The sequence below is a fragment of the Phoxinus phoxinus genome, assembly GCF_949152265.1.
Source record: "Phoxinus phoxinus genome assembly, chromosome: 15".
Classification (NCBI taxonomy): Eukaryota; Metazoa; Chordata; class Actinopteri; order Cypriniformes; family Leuciscidae; genus Phoxinus; species Phoxinus phoxinus.
This window is the reverse complement of record NC_136890.1, coordinates 227,756-252,500: the sequence shown is the minus strand read 5'-3', so window position 1 is coordinate 252,500 and position 24,745 is coordinate 227,756. Positions and strand designations below refer to the sequence as shown.

The following is a 24,745-nucleotide window of genomic DNA, read 5'->3' as shown; positions in this document are numbered from 1 at the left end:
TCTAAACATGTTTCTCATATATCATCAGAGAACTCCGTACACTTCTCAAACTGCACAAACACAGAGTGTGATGAGGTATTTCTGACGCTCGCAGGCTCGGCGTGTTTTCTGATGTCCGTGTTTATAACAGTTTATACACGCAGCAATGAAAGAAACATGTGAGATCACTTGCAAATCAGGTTTATTGGCGAAACTGACTGACTTTCAGTGGTTTGCAATGAACAAATCAAACAAAAGTCATTGGAATAGCTCAACACAACAGACGTTTCAAGCGGTTTCCCCAAATTCAACTGAAAATGCAACTTTTAATGACTTCTGCCGTCTCAGAATCCCCCTCCCCTGATAGACTCCCTCACAGCTGCACACATCTGCAGAACAGGCGTCGTCTCGCTAATCAAGGGCTCATTAGTGTCTCCAGGTGTGCTCGAGCTGAACACATGACATCTCTGACCTGGAGAGGTGTGTGTGACTGCATGTTAGAAATATGGCAAAAGAATGGTCCAAAAAGTTGAGAAGATATCATCTAGACAGGACTGGATCTCTCGTCCCTCTGGATCGGCGGTGTGTCTGAGGACTGAAGCGTGAGCCTAACCCTAACCCTAACCCTGACTAACCCTAACCCTAACCCTGACTAACCCTAACCCTAACCTGCAGCGTGTGGAGGCAGAGATGCTGTATATCCTCCGGCTCTGAGACCTGCAGCGTGTGGAGCTCGTGATGCTGTATATCCTCCGGCTCTGGAGACCTGCAGCGTGTGGAGCTCGTGATGCTGTATATCCTCCGGCTCTGGAGACCTGCAGCGTGTGGAGCTCGTGATGCTGTATATCCTCCGGCTCTGGAGACCTGCAGCGTGTGGAGCTCGTGATGCTGTATATCCTCCGGCTCTGAGACCTGCAGCGTGTGGAGCTCGTGATGCTCTATATCCTCCGGCTCTGGAGACCTGCAGCGTGTGGAGCTCGTGATGCTGTATATCCTCCGGCTCTGGAGACCTGCAGCGTGTGGAGCTCGTGATGCTGTATATCCTCCGGCTCTGGAGACCTGCAGCGTGTGGAGCTCGTGATGCTCTATATCCTCCGGCTCTGGAGACCTGCAGCGTGTGGAGCTCGTGATGCTGTATATCCTCCGGCTCTGGAGACCTGCAGCGTGTGGAGCTCGTGATGCTGTATATCCTCCGGCTCTGGAGACCTGCAGCGTGTGGAGGCAGAGATGATCCACTGAAGGATCAGGAGATCCTGGGAGAAGACATCACGCCGTCAGTGAGGAAGCTGGAGCTGGACCTTCATCCGGACAACGATCCCGAGCGTTCCTCAAACTCCACAGGCTTGCAGAAGAAGTGCTGGAGATACAATGCAGCACAGTCTCCTGACTCGAACCCATAGAAGATCTCTGCTGGGGTCTGAAGGCGGTTGCAGACACAAGAATAATCCTGAACTGGAATATCACTGAACTGGAATATCCCTGAACTGGAATATCACTGAACTGGAATATCACTGAACTGGAATATCCCTGAACTGGAATATCACTGAACTGGAATATCACTGAACTGGAATATCACTGAACTGGAATATCACTGAACTGGAATATAGTGGCTCAGACTCCTCAGGAACAGAATCTGCTGTCGATCACACATCTCGTCTGCAGCGGCTCGTAACAGCAAAAGGCTCGTCTACTGAGAGCTAAAGATGCTTGCCATGAAGGGGTGAATAATTTTGAGACTGCAGAAGTCATTAAGGTCATCCTTAAAAATATAATTTTTTGCCGTAACCGACCGACCATCCATCCATCTTCTTCCGCTTATCCGGGGCCGGGTCGCGAGGGCAGCAGTCTAAGCAGAGATGCCCAGACTTCCCTAGACACTTCCTCCAGCTCTTCCGGGGGGACACCGAGGCGTTCCCAGGCCAGCCGGGAGACATAGTCTCTCCAGCGTGTCCTAGGTCTTCCCCGGGGTCTCCTCCCGGTGGGACGCGCCCGGAACACCTAACCGGGAAGGCGTCCAGGAGGCATCCGTAACAGATGCCCGAGCTACCTCAGCTGTGGAGGAGAAGCGGCTCTACTCTGAGCTCCTCCCGAGTGACCGAGCTCCTCACGATCTCTAAGGGAGCGCCCGGCCACTCTGCGGTGAAAGCTCATTTCGGCCGCCTGTATCCGGGATCTTGTTCTTTCGGTCATGACCCAAAGCTCATGACCATAGGTGAGAGTAGGAATGTAGATGGACGGGTAAATCGAGAGCTTCGCCTTGCGGCTCAGCTCTTTCTTCACCACGACAGACCGGTACATCGACCGCATTACTGCAGAAGCTGCACCGATCCGTCTGTCAATCTCCCGTTCCGTCCTTCCCTCACTCGTGAACAAAACCCCAAGATACTTAAACTCCTCCACTTGAGGCAGGAACTCTCCACCAACCTGAAGTAGGCAAGCCACCTTTTTCCGACTGAGGACTATGGCCTCGGATTTGGAGGTGCTGATTCTCATCCCAGCCGCTTCACACTCGGCTGCAAACCGTCCCAGTGCAAGCTGAAGGTCCTGGTCTGAAGGGGCCAGCACGACAACATCATCCGCAAAGAGCAGAGACGAAATCGTGTTGTTCCCAAACCAGACACCCTCCGGCCCCTGGCTGCGCCTAGAAATTCTGTCCATAAAAATGATGAACCGGCGACAAAGGACAGCCCCACAACATACAGAGACTTGAGGTACTCAGGGCGGATCTCATCCACCCCCGGTGCCTTGCCACCGAGGAGTTTCTTGACTACTTCGGTGACTTCAGCTTGGGTGATGGACGAGTCAACCTCCGAGCCCTCAGCCTCTGCTTCCTCAATGGAAGACGTGACGGCGGGATTGAGGAAATCCTCGAAGTATTCCTTCCACCGTCCGACGTCATCCCCAGTTGAGGTCAACAGCTGCCCATCTCCACTGTAGACAGGTGGTAGGGCACTGCTTCCCTCCCCTGAGGCGCCGGACGGTTTGCCAGAATCTCTTCGAGGCCAGCCGATAGTCCTTTTCCATGGCCTCACCGAACTCCTCCCAGGCCAGAGTTTTTGCCTCCACAACCACCCGGGCTGCAGTCCGCTTGGCCTGCCGGTACCCGTCAACTGCCTCAGGAGTCCCACAAGCCAACCAGGCCCGATAAGACTTCTTCAGCTTGACGGCATCCTTTACTTCCGGTGTCCACCACCGGGTTCGGGGATTGCCGCCTCGACAGGCACCGGAGACCTTACGGCCACAGCTCCGAGCGGCCGCTTCGACAATGGAGGTGGAGAACATGGTCCACTCGGACTCAATATCTCCAGCCTCCCTTGGGATCTGGTTGAAGCTCCGCCGGAGGTGGGAGTTGAAGATCTCTCTGACAGGAGACTCGGCCAAACGTTCCCAGCAGACCCTTACAGTACGCTTGGGTCTGCCGAGTCTGTCCAGCTTCCTCCCCTGCCATCGGATCCAACTCACCACCAGGTGGTGATCAGTTGACAGCTCCGCCCCTCTCTTTACCCAAGTGTCCAAGACATACGGCCGCAGGTCAGATGAAACGACCACAAAGTCGATCGTCGACATACAGCCTAGGTGCCACGTGTACTGATGGACACCCTTCAGCTTGAACATGGTGTTCGTTATGGACAAACCGTAACTGGCACAGAAGTCCAATAACTGAACACCGCTCGGGTTCAGATCAGGGGGGCCGTTTCTCCCAATCACGCCCCTCCAGGTAGCACTGTCGTTGCCCACGTGGGCGTTGAAGTCCCCCAGTAGAACGATGGAGTCTCCAGTCGGAGCACTTTCCAGCACCCCTCCCAGAGACACCAAGAAGGCCGGGTACTCTGCACTGCCGTTCGGCCCGTAGGCACACACGACAGTGAGAGACCTATCCCGACCCGTAGGCGCAGGGAAACGACTCTCTCGTTCACCGGGGTAAACTCCAACACATGGTGGCTGAGCTGGGGGGCTATAAACAAACCCACACCAGCCCGCCGCCTCTCACCATGGGCAACTCCAGAGTGGTGAAGAGTACATTCTCTCTCAAGAAATGTGGTTCCAGAGCCCAAGCCGTGCGTAGAGGTGATTCCAACTATCTCTAGTTGGAACTTCTCAACCTCACGCACAATCTCAGGCTCCTTCCCCGCCAGCGAGGTGACGTTCCACGTCCCAACCGACCGACCCAATTATGTATTTATTTTCCCTTTTGGTCCGACCGACTTGCCGGTTGTAAACTTGCGTTAAGACCGACCGGTTTTTTTTTACTCTTCAAACAACTAATACAAATGCAATAAAATCATATTAATTATATTTTAGTAAGTATTGTGAATATAAATTGCCTAGGCCTACATACAAATGTAGGCTACGTTCTTTCTTTTAAATAGAAACCCGTGGCGCGTCATCTCATGTTTACACCGTTGGTTCACGCATGCCAACACCAAGCCAATGTGCAAACTATCACAAATCACAGTGAAAGTAAGTCGCTTAACACACCATCGTCTTCATTAAATGTAAAGAAATGAAATTATCTTACTGGGCTGTTGGCGCTCTCTCTTATTGCGGTCTTTGATTTGGAAATTTTAGCTGATGATCAGTAAATGCAGCTCATAACTGTTGCTTTAGGAGACGTGCACTCCATTAAATCTGCATATAGTGCGGGAACTGAAGATCGGATTTATATCCGCAAAAACACATTTATGTGAGCAGGTGTTCATGGAATCGTTTTGATAAATCAGAGAGCAGCTATCCGATCTGAGGAACACATGAAGCAGCCGGGTGTAAACAGCCCATCGGTGAAAAACTAAATATAGATGCATTGTTAACCCTCTGGGGACCAAGGTGTTTATGGGGCCCTTGGGATGTTTTGAAATACCCTGACATTTGTGCTTTTTTCAGTTATTTATAAACATGTTAATGGAAAAGGTGTAAATTCACTCTATATAGCACAAACAGGGCTACCATAATATGTGAGCAACATGTATGTACATGTTTGTATTTTTAAGAGAATAATGTTTATGCGTGGTTATTGAAAAAAATAAAAATGCTGAAATAGACCACAAAACGCATACTAAATATGTGTTCCGGAGACTTTTGACTAATGGATGCTGTCGCTTCGAGTTCTGGCTTCAAAATGATGTGAAAAACATCCTGCCTAATCGTTCACATAAAACAATACATTGATTTAAACTTTGTAAGACAGTTTTTTTGTCAGAAGAGGTTATGCATGACTCTGGTAATGGTCCATCAATATTAATGAGATTTAGACCCGGGGTGTGACAGACACTCCCCCAATGGCCCATCATGAGGCAAGCCTAAACACAGAGATTCAAGGGTTTTGTTCTGTTTTATTGTAATTCCTCTATGTGGAGGAACTAAATGTTCAACTGAAGACACAAGTGAACATTACATGCCAGGCATTTCCAAGGTGTGTCCTGCCTTTTACCAAGCTGTCCTTTGTAAAGCACACAAATCTTGCGACCAACTGTGCAAAAAGGAATATTTAGCAAAACTGCAATGGAAACAGTTTTTGCGCATTTACAGTCACCTGACTTAGAAGACGCGGTGTGTTTGGGGTAGGGGTGTGCGATTTTTACGATTGTACGGGGATATTACGATTTTTGATCGTGGACGATTAAAATGTCTCCACGATCTGGTTTTGAAGAAATATCGTAGGATCGCGCATTCTATCAGTTTGCATTTCTGGCGCCTCCGTCTCAACATACTGTACAGCGCGACGTATATCCACATCAAATGCAGAGGAACGGGACACTGTAGTTCATAAAAATTAATTATTTGCATGTGCTTTAAAGCCTTGCCGGTTAAACATGTCATTCGCTGCTGATGCGCTGTTCTAACGAGCGCTTTTCTGAGCGCAATACACCCGACGTGCGCATGCACTAAAAGCCTGTCTAACAGCGTCTGATTACTGGGCTAAGTTATCTTTCGAGTCTCATTGCTCTAATACTGTCAAATACACACAAGGTTTACATAAAAAAGTTGGTTATGTCTAAAGTGAAGGAACAATAGAAAAAATTAAGAAAAAATCTGCTTGTCAAATGCGTGTATATTAGACTCGTTGCGCGCAGATCTTAAAGTGACAGTAGCCCTAATAGTGAACATGCTGCCGCTTGTCCTTAAAGGGACAGTTACCCAAAAAATTCTGTCATTATTTACTCACTCTCTAATGTTGTTCCAAACCTGTATTAATTTATTTCTTGTGCTGAACACAAAAGAAGATATTTTGAGGAGTGTGGCTAACGGTTGCTGGTCCCCATTGACTACCATAGTGGGAAAAAACTATTATGGAAGTCACTGGGGTACATCAACTGTTTGGTTACCCACATTCCTCCAAATAACTTTTATTTTCAACAGAAGAGGGAGACTTATTCGGGTTTAAAACGTCTTGAGAGAATTAAAATTTTTGGGAGAACTATCCCTTAATAAAACAACAAAATACAAAGAGCATCTCACTCACTCTTGACTGAGAACTTTAAAAGTAGCTTTAATAAGAATCAATGTAAAATGTATACAGTGAAGTCGATGTTGTGTTTTATTTTCATATTTGTTCATTTAATTACTTTCTTCATTGCTGTTAAATTCACCAGCTGAAAAAATAAAGCACTGTTTATTTAATTTGTATATTAAGTTGTGTATGTGTATCTTTGTTCTTAATTTTTAATAACAAAGAAAATGACAAAGATTTTTTATCTTCGCCACTTTGGCCTAAATGTCTGCCATTCTTTTTTATTTTATATTTTGTTACCTAAGGCTTTGTTTTTAAAATAGGGACATTAGTTTGGCTGTGATGCTCAGTCACTTGCAAAATAGTAAAACCAACATGAAAAGGAATCGTGATAAAATCGTGAATCGTGATTTTCCTGAAAAAAATCGTGATATCATATTTTTGCCATATCGCCCACCCCTAGTTTGGGGTCCGTGTACGCAAATAATAATAATAATTATCATCATCATTATTAAAACATTTATTAGGCTACATATTTAGAGACGCTTTTATCCAAAAAGGGAACAAAGCAATTTGTCAAATGTCATTCATAATACGGGTTAGACAACAATAATACAGGGCTAAGATTATCACAAATAAACTCAAGATTTTGACGCATATCCAAGGGTTTGTGTGGAGTGTGGAGCGGCACTGCATGGCACGGAGGCGCAGGCGCGAACACTTGCATTTTCCTATCAACAGTGAAACAACTTAAAATAGCCTACTCTTATCATTTCTGGTCATACAGAAAATAATCATACATTATTCGCAACTACTTTTATTTGTGTAAACTCACAATAACAAGAAAGCGTTGTGCTTTTGTAAAATAAAATAAAACAATCAGGCGCGCTTTCATGATCTCCGTGAACTGGAGCGCGAGAACAGAAACTAAATATAGCCTATGTAGCTAAAGCTTGAAATGTCCACTTTAAAACGAACAAATTCGAATCGAAAGCTAATACATTTTGATTATGTAATGCGTATGAAAGGAGCATTTCTCTCTAAAAGCGCATCTGCTTAACAGCGGAGATGGAGATGTTTTTAGCCGACTTAGAAAACAATAGTTTATTAATAATGTTAATGGCTCTTCTCATTCAGCACTGCGGGAAAAATATCAATTCCAGGTTCTAATTTGGCCTTAGAAATCGACATGTTTTCCATATTAATTTGTGAAAATATCTGTAAAATATCTGTAATAATAGTGGGTAAATATGTACTTACTCTTTCTGATTTCTGAATGTGTTGCTAAGCGCACTCCGAGTTGCAGGCGTAGGTAGTGATGAAGCTTCATTCCTTTTTAAAAAGTTGAAGAATATTATTGTATCGTGCCATCTTCCCAACGCGCAGGTGACTGAATGATGGAACTTAAAGCATTTGCTTGGGGGCGTTTCCCTGTTTTGCATAGACGGCTTAACACATTATCTTGTGAATAGCGCGGCTCCGTCAGTAGAAGTGAACGAATTAAAGTCAATGAGCTCGTAATGAGCTCGACTGGAATCGCTCTCTTTTCATACAGATTACAGAAGCTGAGAATATTTGTTTTTTATATAAATTACTTCATTTGAAAGATGCGATCTCAAGCTTTATGCCCGTGGGTATGTTTGCCTGTTTGACTGGAGTTTCGCGAAGTTACAGATCATTTTCTAACGCGTTTCAAATTGGAGTTCATTGACAGAGTGCAGAACTCGCATCATGTTAATTTTTCTTTATTTGGCAAAAAGCAAAACACTTTATTTTTATTGTGAGTATACAGAAAAAAATTTGAAACTGAACAGTATCGATTGATGTATAACACGAAAATGAAAGATCAAAATTAACAGAGCATTTTGAGTTTATTTTGCATTGCTAAAAAAAAACACGAGCAAAACGCGCCGGCGCGTTTTTGGTCCCCAGAGGGTTAATCTAACACATGTTTTCTCATTGGTATTACATTGCATGTTAATGTAATTAACTGTTATTTTGTGAATTCTAAAGTCATTTTAATTTATTTGTTTCCCACTGAAAATCTACTTTCATTGATATCTAGTGGATTCTGCCGAACCTACCGGTACCTAACGACCCTTTTTTGCTGTTACTGCAAACCAAAATATTTTTAAGGATGGCCTAAAAGGTGCATTTTCAGTTGAATTTGAGGAAACCTCAATAGCTTTGTTGAGCTATTTTAATTACTTTTGTTTGATTTGTTCATTGCAAACCGCTGAAAGTCTTTCAATTTTGCCAATTAACCTGATTTTCAATGAGGGTTGAATCATTTTGATTGGAACTGTATTTATCTATTTGATCACACTGAGAAACATCTTAGACATTCAATATATATATCAAATAAAATGAAGAAAATAATGTTTTTTTTTACACCTCCAAACCCTCAAGTGTGATGTGGCTGATGTAGTTCCCCTACACCACTCTGTGTTTTCTTGGGCAAGTACACTGAAAGAGTGTGTGCAGAAGAGTGTGCAGGAGAGTGTGTGCAGGAGAGTGTGTGCAGAAGAGTGTGCGGTGATCTTGATGATGTGTGTTCAGGAGGCCGAGTTTTACTCTGTGGATCTGGAGAGGGAGAGTAAAGGCTTCGGCTTCAGTCTGAGGGGGGGGAAGGAGTACAGCATGGACCTGTACGTGCTGAGGTTGGCTGAGGACGGAGCCGCCACCAGGAACGGCAAGATGAGGGTACGAGACACACACGGCAACTCTCTTCACAGCGACCTCATCTTAGATATGACGTGTGTCGCCATCATGTGTTCAGAGAAGTGAATTCTGCTCGTCTCTCTATCCTCCTCTTTCTACTCTAACTATTCCTCTCAATCTGTCACTTGGATTTTGTACTTACTGTTTAGTAAAATGACAAAGTATTACAAACTGTAATGGAGGCAGTTCAACTTTCTGAATTTCTTCTATACAAACTGACTGTAACTCTGGAGATTAGTGTCTTCTCTGAGTGTTAATGCAATCCTCTAACTCCTCAATGACCGATCGATCTTTATCACACAGATCTGCTCTATTGCTTTACGATCTCCTGAAACTGCTCTACTAAGCATCATTGTTGGAAGTTACCCAGGGTGATGAATACACATTACTAAGAGACTGAGTTACTATGAGACAGTTTCCATTGGTTAATGCCTGCTGATCTAAAATCAGGGCTTCCAAAATACATGTTAGCATGTGCTCCTCTAAACTGAGAACGGCAGAACCCTTCAGTGCTCCGCAAGGCGTTCAGGACAGGTCCAGACTCACTAACCAGTGTATGTTCACAACGTTAAGAACATTTCCCAGAAGCTCCCAGTTGTTGATGTTCCTCTCGATCCTCGCATGAGCTCATTCTGGTGTGCGTCTGCAGGTCGGTGATGAAATTCTGGAGATCAACGGTGAAACTACAAAAAACATGAACCATTCCCGCGCCATCGAGCTGATCAAGACCGGAGGAAGACGAGCTCGACTGGTGCTGAAGAGAGGAGATGGGTCCGTCCCAGAGTACGGTGCGTAACCCATGCGGGACATCTTCAGCATTCATGTTTTTATCTATCCTGAACTGTCTTCTTGTTCTCCACTGTTAAATCGGTTCTTCTCTGTGATCAATAAGCCTCTATTGAGAAGTCTGAAGTTAAGACTTGAATATGAGACGCATTCAGCTGTACAGCAGCTCTACAGAAGTCATTATTCAGATCAGTGTTGATTCAGTTCAGTTACATAACTGTGTAAAGTTCATTAATTTAACCAGGAGAGAAGATTAAAATCTCATTGTATTATGAAATGAGCTCAATTCAGCTATAAGCAGCTCTACAGAAGACTATAGTGTCACTTTAAGCCAGTCGTGTGTTGATTCATTTCAGGTCAATGATAGTGTTGATGTTGCAAAAAAAAAAAATAGTCCATTGTGAAGTCGATTCAGCTGTAAAGCAGCTCTAAACAGTGCCATTAATCCGATGTATTAAGTTCTAGTTTTGTTCTCATCCAATAGTGCATATGGATAATTGAGTCTTCAGGGTCTGTAGTGAGCTCTTCTGAACAGTATTCAGGGTCTGTAGTGAGCTCTTCTGAACAGTATTCAGGGTCTGTAGTGAGCTCTTCTGAACAGTATTCAGGGTCTGTAGTGAGCTCTTCTGAACAGTCTTCAGGGTCTGTAGTGAGCTCTTCTGAACAGTCTTCAGGGTCTGTAGTGAGCTCTTCTGAACAGTATTCAGGGTCTGTAGTGAGCTCTTCTGAACAGTATTCAGGGTCTGTAGTGAGCTCTTCTGAACAGTATTCAGGGTCTGTAGTGAGCTCTTCTGAACAGTATTCAGGGTCTGTAGTGAGCTCTTCTGAACAGTATTCAGGGTCTGTAGTGAGCTCTTCTGAACAGTCTTCAGGGTCTGTAGTGAGCTCTTCTGAACAGTCTTCAGCGTCTGTAGTGAGCTCTTCTGAACAGTCTTCAGGGTCTGTAGTGAGCTCTTCTGAACAGTATTCAGGGTCTGTAGTGAGCTCTTCTGAACAGTCTTCGGGGTCTGTAGTGAGCTCTTCTGAACAGTCTTCGGGGTCTGTAGTGAGCTCTTCTGAACAGTCTTCGGGGTCTGTAGTGAGCTCTTCTGAACAGTCTTCAGGGTCTGTAGTGAGCTCTTCTGAACAGTCTTCAGGGTCTGTAGTGAGCTCTTCTGAACAGTCTTCAGGGTCTGTAGTGAGCTCTTCTGAACAGTATTCAGGGTCTGTAGTGAGCTCTTCTGAACAGTCTTCGGGGTCTGTAGTGAGCTCTTCTAAACAGTCTTCAGGGTCTGTAGTGAGCTCTTCTGAACAGTCTTCAGGGTCTGTAGTGAGCTCTTCTGAACAGTCTTCAGGGTCTGTAGTGAGCTCTTCTGAACAGTCTTCAGGGTCTGTAGTGAGCTCTTCTGAACAGTCTTCAGGGTCTGTAGTGAGCTCTTCTGAACAGTCTTCAGGGTCTGTAGTGAGCTCTTCTGAACAGTATTCAGGGTCTGTAGTGAGCTCTTCTGAACAGTATTCAGGGTCTGTAGTGAGCTCTTCTGAACAGTATTCAGGGTCTGTAGTGAGCTCTTCTGAACAGTCTTCAGCGTCTGTAGTGAGCTCTTCTGAACAGTCTTCAGGGTCTGTAGTGAGCTCTTCTGAACAGTATTCAGGGTCTGTAGTGAGCTCTTCTGAACAGTCTTCGGGGTCTGTAGTGAGCTCTTCTGAACAGTCTTCGGGGTCTGTAGTGAGCTCTTCTGAACAGTATTCAGGGTCTGTAGTGAGCTCTTCTGAACAGTCTTCGGGGTCTGTAGTGAGCTCTTCTGAACAGTCTTCAGCATCTGTATTGAGCTCTTCTGAACTGTCTTCAGGGTCTGTAGTGAGCTCTTCTGAACAGTATTCAGGGTCTGTAGTGAGCTCTTCTGAACAGTCTTCAGGGTCTGTAGTGAGCTCTTCTGAACAGTCTTCTGGGTCTGTAGTGAGCTCTTCTGAACAGTCTTCAGCATCTGTATTGAGCTCTTCTGAACTGTCTTCAGGGTCTGTAGTGAGCTCTTCTGAACAGTATTCAGGGTCTGTAGTGAGCTCTTCTGAACAGTCTTCAGGGTCTGTAGTGAGCTCTTCTGAACAGTCTTCAGGGTCTGTAGTGAGCTCTTCTGAACAGTCTTCAGGGTCTGTAGTGAGCTCTTCTGAACAGTATTCAGGGTCTGTAGTGAGCTCTTCTGAACAGTCTTCAGGGTCTGTAGTGAGCTCTTCTGAACAGTCTTCAGGGTCTGTAGTGAGCTCTTCTGAACAGTCTTCAGCGTCTGTAGTGAGCTCTTCTGAACAGTCTTCAGCGTCTGTAGTGAGCTCTTCTGAACAGTCTTCAGGGTCTGTAGTGAGCTCTTCTGAACAGTCTTCAGGGTCTGTAGTGAGCTCTTCTGAACAGTCTTCAGGGTCTGTAGTGAGCTCTTCTGAACAGTCTTCAGCGTCTGTAGTGAGCTCTTCTGAACAGTCTTCAGCGTCTGTAGTGAGCTCTTCTGAACAGTATTCAGTGTCTGTAGTGAGCTCTTCTGAACAGTATTCAGGGTCTGTAGTGAGCTCTTCTGAACAGTCTTCAGGGTCTGTAGTGAGCTCTTCTGAACAGTATTCAGGGTCTGTAGTGAGCTCTTCTGAACAGTCTTCAGGGTCTGTAGTGAGCTCTTCTGAACAGTATTCAGGGTCTGTAGTGAGCTCTTCTGAACAGTCTTCAGGGTCTGTAGTGAGCTCTTCTGAACAGTCTTCAGGGTCTGTAGTGAGCTCTTCTGAACAGTCTTCAGGGTCTGTAGTGAGCTCTTCTGAACAGTCTTCAGGGTCTGTAGTGAGCTCTTCTGAACAGTATTCAGCATCTGTAGTGAGCTCTTCTGAACAGTCTTCAGGGTCTGTAGTGAGCTCTTCTGAACAGTCTTCAGCGTCTGTAGTGAGCTCTTCTGAACAGTCTTCAGGGTCTGTAGTGAGCTCTTCTGAACAGTCTTCAGGGTCTGTAGTGAGCTCTTCTGAACAGTATTCAGCATCTGTAGTGAGCTCTTCTGAACAGTCTTCAGCGTCTGTAGTGAGCTCTTCTGAACAGTCTTCAGGGTCTGTAGTGAGCTCTTCTGAACAGTCTTCAGGGTCTGTAGTGAGCTCTTCTGAACAGTATTCAGTGTCTGTAGTGAGCTCTTCTGAACAGTCTTCAGGGTCTGTAGTGAGCTCTTCTGAACAGTATTCAGGGTCTGTAGTGAGCTCTTCTGAACAGTATTCAGGGTCTGTAGTGAGCTCTTCTGAACAGTATTCAGTGTCTGTAGTGAGCTCTTCTGAACAGTCTTCAGGGTCTGTAATGAGCTCTTCTGAACAGTCTTCAGGGTCTGTAGTGAGCTCTTCTGAACAGTCTTCAGGGTCTGTAGTGAGCTCTTCTGAACAGTATTCAGGGTCTGTAATGAGCTCTTCTGAACAGTATTCAGTGTCTGTATTGAGCTCTTCTGTACAGTATTCAGGGTCTGTAGTGAGCTCTTCTGAACAGTATTCAGGGTCTGTAGTGAGCTCTTCTGAACAGTATTCAGGGTCTGTATTGAGCTCTTCTGAACAGTATTCAGGGTCTGTAGTGAGCTCTTCTGAACAGTCTTCAGGGTCTGTAATGAGCTCTTCTGAACAGTCTTCAGGGTCTGTAGTGAGCTCTTCTGAACAGTATTCAGCATCTGTAGTGAGCTCTTCTGAACAGTCTTCAGGGTCTGTAGTGAGCTCTTCTGAACAGTCTTCAGGGTCTGTAGTGAGCTCTTCTGAACAGTCTTCAGCGTCTGTAATGAGCTCTTCTGAACAGTCTTCAGGGTCTGTAGTGAGCTCTTCTGAAGTCTTCAGGGTCTGTAATGAGCTCTTCTGAACAGTCTTCAGGGTCTGTAGTGAGCTCTTCTGAACAGTCTTCAGCGTCTGTAATGAGCTCTTCTGAACAGTATTCAGGGTCTGTAGTGAGCTCTTCTGAACAGTCTTCAGGGTCTGTAGTGAGCTCTTCTGAACAGTCTTCAGCGTCTGTAATGAGCTCTTCTGAACAGTCTTCAGCGTCTGTAATGAGCTCTTCTGAACAGTCTTCAGGGTCTGTAGTGAGCTCTTCTGAACAGTCTTCAGGGTCTGTAGTGAGCTCTTCTGAACATTATTCAGGGCCTGTAGTGAGCTCTTCTGAACAGTATTCAGCGTCTGTAGTGAGCTCTTCTGAACAGTCTTCAGGGTCTGTAGTGAGCTCTTCTGAACAGTCTTCAGGGTCTGTAGTGAGCTCTTCTGAACAGTCTTCAGGGTCTGTAGTGAGCTCTTCTGAACAGTATTCAGCATCTGTAGTGAGCTCTTCTGAACAGTCTTCAGGGTCTGTAGTGAGCTCTTCTGAACAGTCTTCAGGGTCTGTAGTGAGCTCTTCTGAACAGTATTCAGTGTCTGTAGTGAGCTCTTCTGAACAGTCTTCAGGGTCTGTAGTGAGCTCTTCTGAACAGTATTCAGGGTCTGTAGTGAGCTCTTCTGAACAGTATTCAGGGTCTGTAGTGAGCTCTTCTGAACAGTCTTCAGGGTCTGTAGTGAGCTCTTCTGAACAGTATTCAGGGTCTGTAGTGAGCTCTTCTGAACAGTATTCAGGGTCTGTAGTGAGCTCTTCTGAACAGTATTCAGGGTCTGTATTGAGCTCTTCTGAACAGTATTCAGGGTCTGTAGTGAGCTCTTCTGAACAGTATTCAGTGTCTGTAGTGAGCTCTTCTGAACAGTATTCAGGTTCTGTAGTGAGCTCTTCTGAACAGTATTCAGGGTCTGTATTGAGCTCTTCTGTACAGTATTCAGGGTCTGTAGTGAGCTCTTCTGAACAGTATTCAGGGTCTGTAGTGAGCTCTTCTGAACAGTATTCAGTGTCTGTATTGAGCTCTTCTGTACAGTATTCAGGGTCTGTAGTGAGCTCTTCTGAACAGTATTCAGGGTCTGTATTGAGCTCTTCTGAACAGTATTCAGTGTCTGTAGTGAGCTCTTCTGAACAGTATTCAGTGTCTGTAGTGAGCTCTTCTGAACAGTATTCAGTGTCTGTAGTGAGCTCTTCTGAACAGTATTCAGTGTCTGTAGTGAGCTCTTCTGAACAGTATTCAGTGTCTGTAGTGAGCTCTTCTGAACAGTATTCAGTGTCTGTAGTGAGCTCTTCTGAACAGTATTCAGGGTCTGTAGTGAGCTCTTCTGAACAGTATTCAGTGTCTGTAGTGAGCTCTTCTGAACAGTATTCAGTGTCTGTAGTGAGCTCTTCTGAACAGTATTCAGGGTCTGTAGTGAGCTCTTCTGAACAGTATTCAGGGTCTGTAGTGAGCTCTTCTGAACAGTATTCAGTGTCTGTAGTGAGCTCTTCTGAACAGTATTCAGGGTCTGTAGTGAGCTCTTCTGAACAGTATTCAGGGTCTGTAGTGAGCTCTTCTGAACAGTATTCAGTGTCTGTAGTGAGCTCTTCTGAACAGTATTCAGTGTCTGTAGTGAGCTCTTCTGAACAGTATTCAGGGTCTGTAGTGAGCTCTTCTGAACAGTATTCAGGGTCTGTAGTGAGCTCTTCTGAACAGTATTCAGGGTCTGTAGTGAGCTCTTCTGAACAGTATTCAGGGTCTGTAGTGAGCTCTTCTGAACAGTATTCAGGGTCTGTAGTGAGCTCTTCTGAACAGTATTCAGGGTCTGTAGTGAGCTCTTCTGAACAGTCTTCAGCGTCTGTAGTGAGCTCTTCTGAACAGTATTCAGTGTCTGTAGTGAGCTCTTCTGAACAGTATTCAGGGTCTGTAGTGAGCTCTTCTGAACAGTATTCAGGGTCTGTATTGAGCTCTTCTGTACAGTATTCAGGGTCTGTAGTGAGCTCTTCTGAACAGTATTCAGCATCTGTATTAAGCTCTTCTGAACAGTATTCAGTGTCTGTAGTGAGCTCTTCTGAACAGTATTCAGGGTCTGTAGTGAGCTCTTCTGAACAGTATTCAGGGTCTGTAGTGAGCTCTTCTGAACAGTATTCAGTGTCTGTAGTGAGCTCTTCTGAACAGTATTCAGGGTCTGTAGTGAGCTCTTCTGAACAGTATTCAGGGTCTGTATTGAGCTCTTCTGTACAGTATTCAGGGTCTGTAGTGAGCTCTTCTGAACAGTATTCAGGGTCTGTAGTGAGCTCTTCTGAACAGTATTCAGTGTCTGTAGTGAGCTCTTCTGAACAGTATTCAGGGTCTGTAGTGAGCTCTTCTGAACAGTATTCAGTGTCTGTATTGAGCTCTTCTGAACAGTATTCAGTGTCTGTAGTGAGCTCTTCTGAACAGTATTCAGTGTCTGTAGTGAGCTCTTCTGTACAGTATTCAGGGTCTGTAGTGAGCTCTTCTGTACAGTATTCAGCGTCTGTAGTGAGCTCTTCTGAACAGTATTCAGTGTCTGTAGTGAGCTCTTCTGAACAGTCTTCAGGGTCTGTAGTGAGCTCTTCTGAACAGTATTCAGGGTCTGTAGTGAGCTCTTCTGAACAGTATTCAGGGTCTGTAGTGAGCTCTTCTGAACAGTATTCAGGGTCTGTAGTGAGCTCTTCTGAACAGTCTTCAGGGTCTGTAATGAGCTCTTCTGAACAGTATTCAGGGTCTGTAGTGAGCTCTTCTGAACAGTATTCAGGGTCTGTAGTGAGCTCTTCTGAACAGTATTCAGTGTCTGTAGTGAGCTCTTCTGAACAGTCTTCAGGGTCTGTAGTGAGCTCTTCTGAACAGTATTCAGGGTCTGTAGTGAGCTCTTCTGAACAGTATTCAGGGTCTGTAGTGAGCTCTTCTGAACAGTATTCAGTGTCTGTAGTGAGCTCTTCTGAACAGTCTTCAGGGTCTGTAATGAGCTCTTCTGAACAGTCTTCAGGGTCTGTAGTGAGCTCTTCTGAACAGTCTTCAGGGTCTGTAGTGAGCTCTTCTGAACAGTATTCAGGGTCTGTAATGAGCTCTTCTGAACAGTATTCAGTGTCTGTATTGAGCTCTTCTGTACAGTATTCAGGGTCTGTAGTGAGCTCTTCTGAACAGTATTCAGGGTCTGTAGTGAGCTCTTCTGAACAGTATTCAGGGTCTGTATTGAGCTCTTCTGAACAGTATTCAGGGTCTGTAGTGAGCTCTTCTGAACAGTATTCAGGGTCTGTAGTGAGCTCTTCTGAACAGTATTCAGGGTCTGTAGTGAGCTCTTCTGAACAGTATTCAGGGTCTGTAGTGAGCTCTTCTGAACAGTCTTCAGGGTCTGTAGTGAGCTCTTCTGAACAGTATTCAGGGTCTGTAGTGAGCTCTTCTGAACAGTATTCAGGGTCTGTAGTGAGCTCTTCTGAACAGTATTCAGGGTCTGTAGTGAGCTCTTCTGAACAGTATTCAGGGTCTGTAGTGAGCTCTTCTGAACAGTCTTCAGGGTCTGTAGTGAGCTCTTCTGAACAGTCTTCAGGGTCTGTAGTGAGCTCTTCTGAACAGTATTCAGGGTCTGTATTGAGCTCTTCTGAACAGTATTCAGTGTCTGTAGTGAGCTCTTCTGAACAGTATTCAGGGTCTGTAGTGAGCTCTTCTGAACAGTATTCAGGGTCTGTAGTGAGCTCTTCTGAACAGTATTCAGGGTCTGTAGTGAGCTCTTCTGAACAGTCTTCAGGGTCTGTAGTGAGCTCTTCTGAACAGTCTTCAGGGTCTGTAGTGAGCTCTTCTGAACAGTATTCAGCGTCTGTAGTGAGCTCTTCTGAACAGTATTCAGGGTCTGTAGTGAGCTCTTCTGAACAGTATTCAGGGTCTGTAGTGAGCTCTTCTGAACAGTATTCAGGGTCTGTAGTGAGCTCTTCTGAACAGTATTCAGGGTCTGTAGTGAGCTCTTCTGAACAGTATTCAGGGTCTGTAGTGAGCTCTTCTGAACAGTATTCAGGGTCTGTAGTGAGCTCTTCTGAACAGTATTCAGGGTCTGTAGTGAGCTCTTCTGAACAGTATTCAGGGTCTGTAGTGAGCTCTTCTGAACAGTATTCAGGGTCTGTAGTGAGCTCTTCTGAACAGTCTTCAGCGTCTGTAGTGAGCTCTTCTGAACAGTATTCAGGGTCTGTAGTGAGCTCTTCTGAACAGTATTCAGGGTCTGTAGTGAGCTCTTCTGAACAGTCTTCAGGGTCTGTAGTGAGCTCTTCTGAACAGTCTTCAGCATCTGTAGTGAGCTCTTCTGAACAGTCTTCGGGGTCTGTAGTGAGCTCTTCTGAACAGTCTTCAGGGTCTGTAGTGAGCTCTTCTGAACAGTATTCAGGGTCTGTAGTGAGCTCTTCTGAACAGTATTCAGCATCTGTAGTGAGCTCTTCTGAACAGTATTCAGCATCTGTAGTGAGCTCTTCTGAACAGTCTTCAGCATCTGTAGTGAGCTCTTCTGAACAGTATTCAGGGTCTGTAGTGAGCTCTTCTGAACAGTCTTCAGGGTCTGTAGTGAGCTCTTCTGAACAGTCTTCAGGGTCTGTAGTGAGCTCTTCTGAACAGTCTTCAGCATCTGTAGTGAGCTCTTCTGAACAGTGTTCAGGGTCTGTAGTGAGCTCTTCTGAACAGTCTTCAGGGTCTGTAGTGAGCTCTTCTGAACAATCTTCAGGGTCTGTAGTGAGCTCTTCTGAACAGTCTTCAGGGTCTGTAGTGAGCTCTTCTGAACAGTATTCAGCATCTGTAGTGAGCTCTTCTGAACAGTGTTCAGGGTCTGTAGTGAGCTCTTCTGAACAGTCTTCAGGGTCTGTAGTGAGCTCTTCTGAACAATCTTCAGGGTCTGTAGTGAGCTCTTCTGAACAGTATTCAGGGTCTGTAGTGAGCTCTTCTGAACAGTCTTCAGGGTCTGTAGTGAGCTCTTCTGAACAGTATTCAGGGTCTGTAGTGAGCTCTTCTGAACAGTCTTCAGGGTCTGTAGTGAGCTCTTCTGAACAGTCTTCAGGGTCTGTAGTGAGCTCTTCTGAACAGTCTTCAGGGTCTGTAGTAAGCTCTTCTGAACAGTCTTCAGGGTCTGTAGTGAGCTCTTCTGAACAGTATTCAGCATCTGTAGTGAGCTCTTCTGAACAGTCTTCAGGGTCTGTAGTGAGCTCTTCTGAACAGTCTTCAGGGTCTGTAGTGAGCTCTTCTGAACAGTCTTCAGGGTCTGTAGTGAGCTCTTCTGAACAGTCTTCAGGGTCTGTAGTGAGCTCTTCTGAACAGTATTCAGCATCTGTAGTGAGCTCTTCTGAACAGTCTTCAGGGTCTGTAGTGAGCTCTTCTGAACAGTCTTCAGGGTCTGTAGTGAGCTCTTCTGAACAGTCTTCAGCGTCTGTAATGAGCTCTTCTGAACAGTCTTCAGGGTCTGTAGTGAGCTCTTCTGAAGTCTTCAGGGTCTGTAGTGAGCTCTTCTGAACAGTCTTCAGGGTCTGTAGTGAGCTCTTCTGAACAGTCTTCAGCGTCTGTAATGAGCTCTTCTGAACAGTCTTCAGCGTCTGTAATGAGCTCTTCTGAACAGTCTTCAGGGTCTGTAGTGAGCTCTTCTGAACAGTCTTCAGGGTCTGTAGTGAGCTCTTCTGAACAGTCTTCAGGGTCTGTAGTGAGCTCTTCTGAACAGTCTTCAGGGTCTGTATTGAGCTCTTCTGAACAGTATTCAGCGTCTGTAGTGAGCTCTTCTGAACAGTCTTCAGGGTCTGTAGTGAGCTCTTCTGAACAGTCTTCAGGGTCTGTATTGAGCTCTTCTGAACAGTCTTCAGGGTCTGTAGTGAGCTCTTCTGAACAGTATTCAGCATCTGTAGTGAGCTCTTCTGAACAGTCTTCAGGGTCTGTAGTGAGCTCTTCTGAACAGTGTTCAGGGTCTGTATTGAGCTCTTCTGAACAGTCTTCAGGGTCTGTAGTGAGCTCTTCTGAACAGTCTTCAGGGTCTGTAGTGAGCTCTTCTGAACAGTCTTCAGGGTCTGTAGTGAGCTCTTCTGAACAGTCTTCAGGGTCTGTAGTGAGCTCTTCTGAACAGTCTTCAGCGTCTGTAGTGAGCTCTTCTGAACAGTATTCAGCCCGTGTTCTCTTGATTCACCCCTGTTTTTCTCTCTGTTCTCTGCTGGGCTCCTCAGCTATGATGGGTCCGCATCTCGCTGCCTGTCTGAGGAGTGATAAGTTGGGCGAGCCCTGCTACTACCTTATGGGTCAAAACCAAGCCACGGTTTGTAAAGCACAGTGTGTGTCAACCCTTCCCTTCACCCAGTGGCGCGTCACAAGCGTGTGTTGTTCCCTCACCCGCCCTCATGCCACGCTTTCATCCCACTGACCTATGACCCCATGCTCAATGGATTCATATTCCCGATGGATGATGCTCGGATGCATGCGTGATGTTGTTGTTCTGTTAATGGCTGATAACAGATGGGTGAATGTTACGAAAGCTGTCAAGAGCATGTCCGCGTGTTTTTAAAATCAAAATCTGATTTTGCATTAAGAAAACTAAGCCTATTTTTTGGACCATTAATGTTTTTTTGCGTTGTGACATCTAATATGTTTCCATCACCCTATTATTATGTGAATTATGGAACATTGGTGGAGGGAAACACCAAGACAAATTCTAAAAATGTCCATAAAAAATATACTTTCCAAACCTTCTCAATTATGAGCAAACCTCCTGAAAACCCTTGCGTTCAGGAAGAGTTACGGAGGGAGCCGTGCTCCTGTTGCAACGCAGGGAACTGAGAGTTTTTGACATCTTGTTTTCCAGAGGTGTCCTAAAACCCTTCATCCACCTAATTGTATTAAAGTGCCCCTATTGTGCTGTTTTAAAGGCTCCTAATGTTGTTTTGGTGTCTCCTACATGCATCCATGATCAAAAACACTGTAATGTCCTCATAATCTGCACTGCAGCGTCAGCTCTCTTCTCTGTTTCTGAAACGCTTCCATCGAAGATTCAGTCTCTCTAAACCCCGCCTCTCTGAGAGCTGCTCTGCTGTGATTGGTCAGAAAACAAACGCTCATTATAATATCTGAATCTCAGCTCTTGATACGCAGTGATACGAACAGTAACGATGGCATGGGTTTTACCGTATCAATCTCATCAAAGTTAATTTGCTTTGACAGCGTCTTTGATTTGTTTCCCTTTCTTTTCTTTTGATTATCTGTATGTGAATAAGTGAATGTTTATGTCAAAGTTTGTGTTGTTATAACATGTCGTCTTTGTTATGTAATCTAAAAAGCAAGAAAAAAGAAAAAAAGAAAACAGTGTCTTCTCGACATGAACAACACGAACCAAACTCCTCCAGTCTCAGATAAACTACAGTGTTTGAGGGCGGGGCAAAGAGACACTGTTCATCCAATCAAGACCAGAGGATGGCATTATGCTAATTAGTTACAAACCTACACAGGTACAGCAGGAAGTGAGACTGAATTACTGACGACTCGTTTCAGTTCAGAACCGATTCTTTCTTTTATTAGACAAAAACTCAATTTATCTACACTTTGATCTTTAAAACTTTGCACTTTTTACATACATAAACAGCTTTATTACACAATGCATGAAAGATAATATTTGAAGAATAAAACAAACATATTAGGGGCACTTTAAAACATGATCACATTTGGGAAATGCCTGAAAGTGTCCGACACTGTATATCTGTGTGACAATAATAAGGACGCAAGGCTTTTGGAGCAAATATCCGTTGGTGATGCCTCCAAATTTGACGATTTGAGTCACTTAAATTACTCCACACTGATTGTGCCTCTCACGTGTCTGAAAGTGATATGCTTGAGCAGAAGAGATTTCTGTCGTTTGTGTGTTGGCAGCTGCAGCTGATCGTTCCGATGAACCCAAACATAGTTTTCAGAGCTATAAACTAGACCAGTCCAGCTCCAGCCTCGACCAAACTCACCTGTCTGCAACTACAGTGATCCTGAGGAGCTTGAGGAGCTTGATCAGGCGAGTTTGATCCGGGTTGGAGCTGAACTTTGCAGGAGCGCAGCCCTCGAGGGCAAACTGGTACTTTACAGAAACTTAGACATAAGATTCTTTGGTCACTACATAACTTCCATTCTTCGATTTGTGTCATTGTTTATTGTTGACTTGATATAATAAAGAATGAGTAGGTCTGTGTCCAAAGCTTTGACTGGTTGTTGTGTGAGCATTTTGCTTCCATGTGTGATTGCATGAAGTGCTGCCTGCTTGTTAAAAGGTCATGTGACGTCTTTACTTTTAAGGTCCTTGCATACTGAGTCCGAAATTCTCGCACGTTAAAAAATACGACCTCACGTTGTGTCAATCACATTTACAACACTGGCTCCGAAACTTTCGCCCGTCAAAAATATTTTCGGATCAGGCTCGATTTTCTGCGTTTTTCGCATCCGTAGCCAGCATTTTGAGAGATGTTTGACAAGTCAGAGCCACCGAATGACGAATATGAAAAAATGCATATGAACATTTCGGACTCTGTGTGCAAGGCCCTATACAAGCTGAGTGCTGCTAGTGTTCCTAACTGAAAGCCTTTCTTCATTCATTTCCAGACGGCCCAAATGACAGCTACCCTCCCTCGCCCGGGCCACAAAATAATTCGGAAGTGAGGACTTTGCTGGTCAGCGGCCCGTTTCATCCTCCGTCAGAGTCCAGCTATACGTCCGAATATCCCACCCCATCCCAGCCCAAGCAGCAACACCTGAAGGCCAGACAGCCGGAGCGAGAGAAGGACACCGGCCCGGATCCGCACCACCTGTCCTGGAACAACCAGCACAGCCCCAAAAACAACTCCCACCGCAGGGTCAAGAAGTCCGAGTCCGAGAGTGGCATTGCCAAGCTCTTCAAAACATTAAGGAAAGAGGGCGGATTCGGGAGGAAATCTTCCAATCAGGATCTACAGAGACAAGGCCGCAAACCATCCATAGACAGGGAAAGTATCACCGGATCTCAGATGCGTAGTGGATCCTTGGATCGCTCCTCCGGCCGGAAGCGCAACAGCTCTCCGGACCGCCGTCGGGCCAAGTCTGTGGACCGCCGCATCACTCGATCTTATAAAGATCAGTCCCCTGAACGCAGCTATCAGGCCTCTTCCCAGGACCTGCTGAGCCAGATCTCCACTCCTGAGAGGCATTCCCGTTCCCAACGAGACCCGCAGACGCCCCGCCGAAACCCCAGCAGCGAGGGCTACTTCACGAACGAAACGCTGGGCCACACCCCGGAGCGACCCGACAGAGCCGTGGCCCAAACACTCGGACGCACCCCGGATCGACCCGACAGAGCCGTGGCCCAAACACTCGGACGCACCCCGGAGCGACCCGACAGAGCCGTGGCCCAAACACTCGGACGCACCCCGGAGCGACCCGACAGAGCCGTGGCCCAAACACTCGGACGCACCCCGGAGCGACCCGACAGAGCCGTGGCCCAAACACTCGGACGCACCCCGGAGCGACCCGACAGAGCCGTGGCCCAAACACTCGGACGCACCCCGGAGCGACCCGACAGAGCCGTGGCCCAAACACTCGGACGCACCCCGGAGCGACCCGACAGAGCCGTGGCCCAAACACTCGGACGCACACCTGAGCGCGGGCTAAAGAACAGGAACCTTCTGCACAACGGCTCTCCGTCCAGTCAGGCTGAAAGACAGGGATATTTCCTGAACGGTGAAAGAGCCTCCCGCGGGAGATCGGACAGCAGCAGCGACGGGAGTCTCCTGGAGGAGGGCATCACTCCGCAGCTGAGGGATTATTACAATGCTCTGAGAGCCGGGAGCGGGATCGGGATCGGCCAGAACTCTCCCAGCAGGAGACGGCTTTACAAGGAGAACCACGCAGACCTCAGTATCTGACCGCTTCAGCACTCCTTCAGCAGTGGGGTTCTAGTTTCATCTGTCCATTTGTTTATATGTTGTTGCGAGTGAGATCCATGTTTTGTCAAGAAGGTACGGACTAAAACTGTTTTGTTCTCTACAAATGCATCTACTTTGTGTCCTCTTTTCTCCAGATTCAGATTTATTGAACCAGAGCACAAGCATTCAACGTGTGTTTTTTTGTTTGTACATTTGAGTAGATGTGGCAAAACTGGAACTCCAACTATGATGCTACTGTTTAAGAGGTAATATATTGAAGCTGTATATTTATTTTTTGAAAAATTTAAGTGTAACTTGATGGGCTGAAAAGCATCATTCGGACACTATCTGACCTTGTCTTAACACTGCACTGGACTGAGGCACGAGCCGCCCATTAGCAAAAAAAAAAGCGCGGAAGAACTGAGAGCAGAAAGGCATTATCTTGTGGCACAAAATTTTGTTGTTGCTGTTGTTTAGTTTTTTTTTTCCATAATCACCAGAAATTAGACTAAAGGCACATGTGTACAGAAAACTTGACCCGACATTAGCTTAAAGCAAGTTATTACAAAATGTATATTTTATGAACTAATCAGGTGCTTTTAAAAAGTGCGTTGGAGCTGTATGTTTTATCAGCAGGTGTTCCTCTGGAAGATGAAGCACTGAGAGCAGTTGAGCTACAGGAACTGAGCCAATACATGCAAACACTGGAGGAATGAGATACGAGTACAACAGTTGTCTGATTTTAGTCCCTGCATACTTATTAGTGGCAGTTCACAATCATCTCAATCAAGGTCTGAAATACTTTGGAGCGTCCATTACACAGCCACATTTACCTCCACACAGTCCAGTACCAAAGGCCATTGACAGGCTCTGAATTTCTGAACGGTGTTGAGAAATGTGTGGCCTGAACGTCCAGTTACAGGAGACTCCATGAAAACGGCACCTGGCACAATCTGCCGAACTGAGCCACGCGTGTTTCCGTCACGCTCTCACCGCGCAATACCTGTCCGTTTCGACAGGACCGTAATCTCTCGACCAGGAGCAAGAAGAGGGAGTTCCTTCAGTGTCATCTGAATAGTACTGTACTGTATGGAAATGGACGAATCCGCCGC

General features: G+C 45.7%; 1 protein-coding gene across 7 annotated transcripts in view; it reads left to right on the top strand.

The window, feature by feature from the left end:
• magi1a (membrane associated guanylate kinase, WW and PDZ domain containing 1a) overlaps window positions 1–23,633 on the top strand; it is a gene marked incomplete at its 3' end in the record, with an annotated part of 120,153 nt that extends 96,520 nt beyond the window's left edge. For 5 of the 7 annotated variants that reach the window (XM_079638145.1, XM_079638146.1, XM_079638144.1 and 2 more), the window contains 3 exons: window positions 8,987–9,130; window positions 9,798–9,936; window positions 22,339–23,633. In XM_079638145.1, the coding sequence (XP_079494271.1) occupies window positions 8,987–9,130; window positions 9,798–9,936; window positions 22,339–23,633 (1,578 nt within the window). Of the gene's footprint in view, window positions 1–8,986; window positions 9,131–9,797; window positions 9,937–19,934; window positions 20,024–22,338 lie in introns of all 7 variants that reach the window. The other 2 variants (XM_079638148.1, XM_079638147.1) reach the window with 1 other exon arrangement.
• Window positions 23,634–24,745: the final 1,112 nt, after the last annotated feature.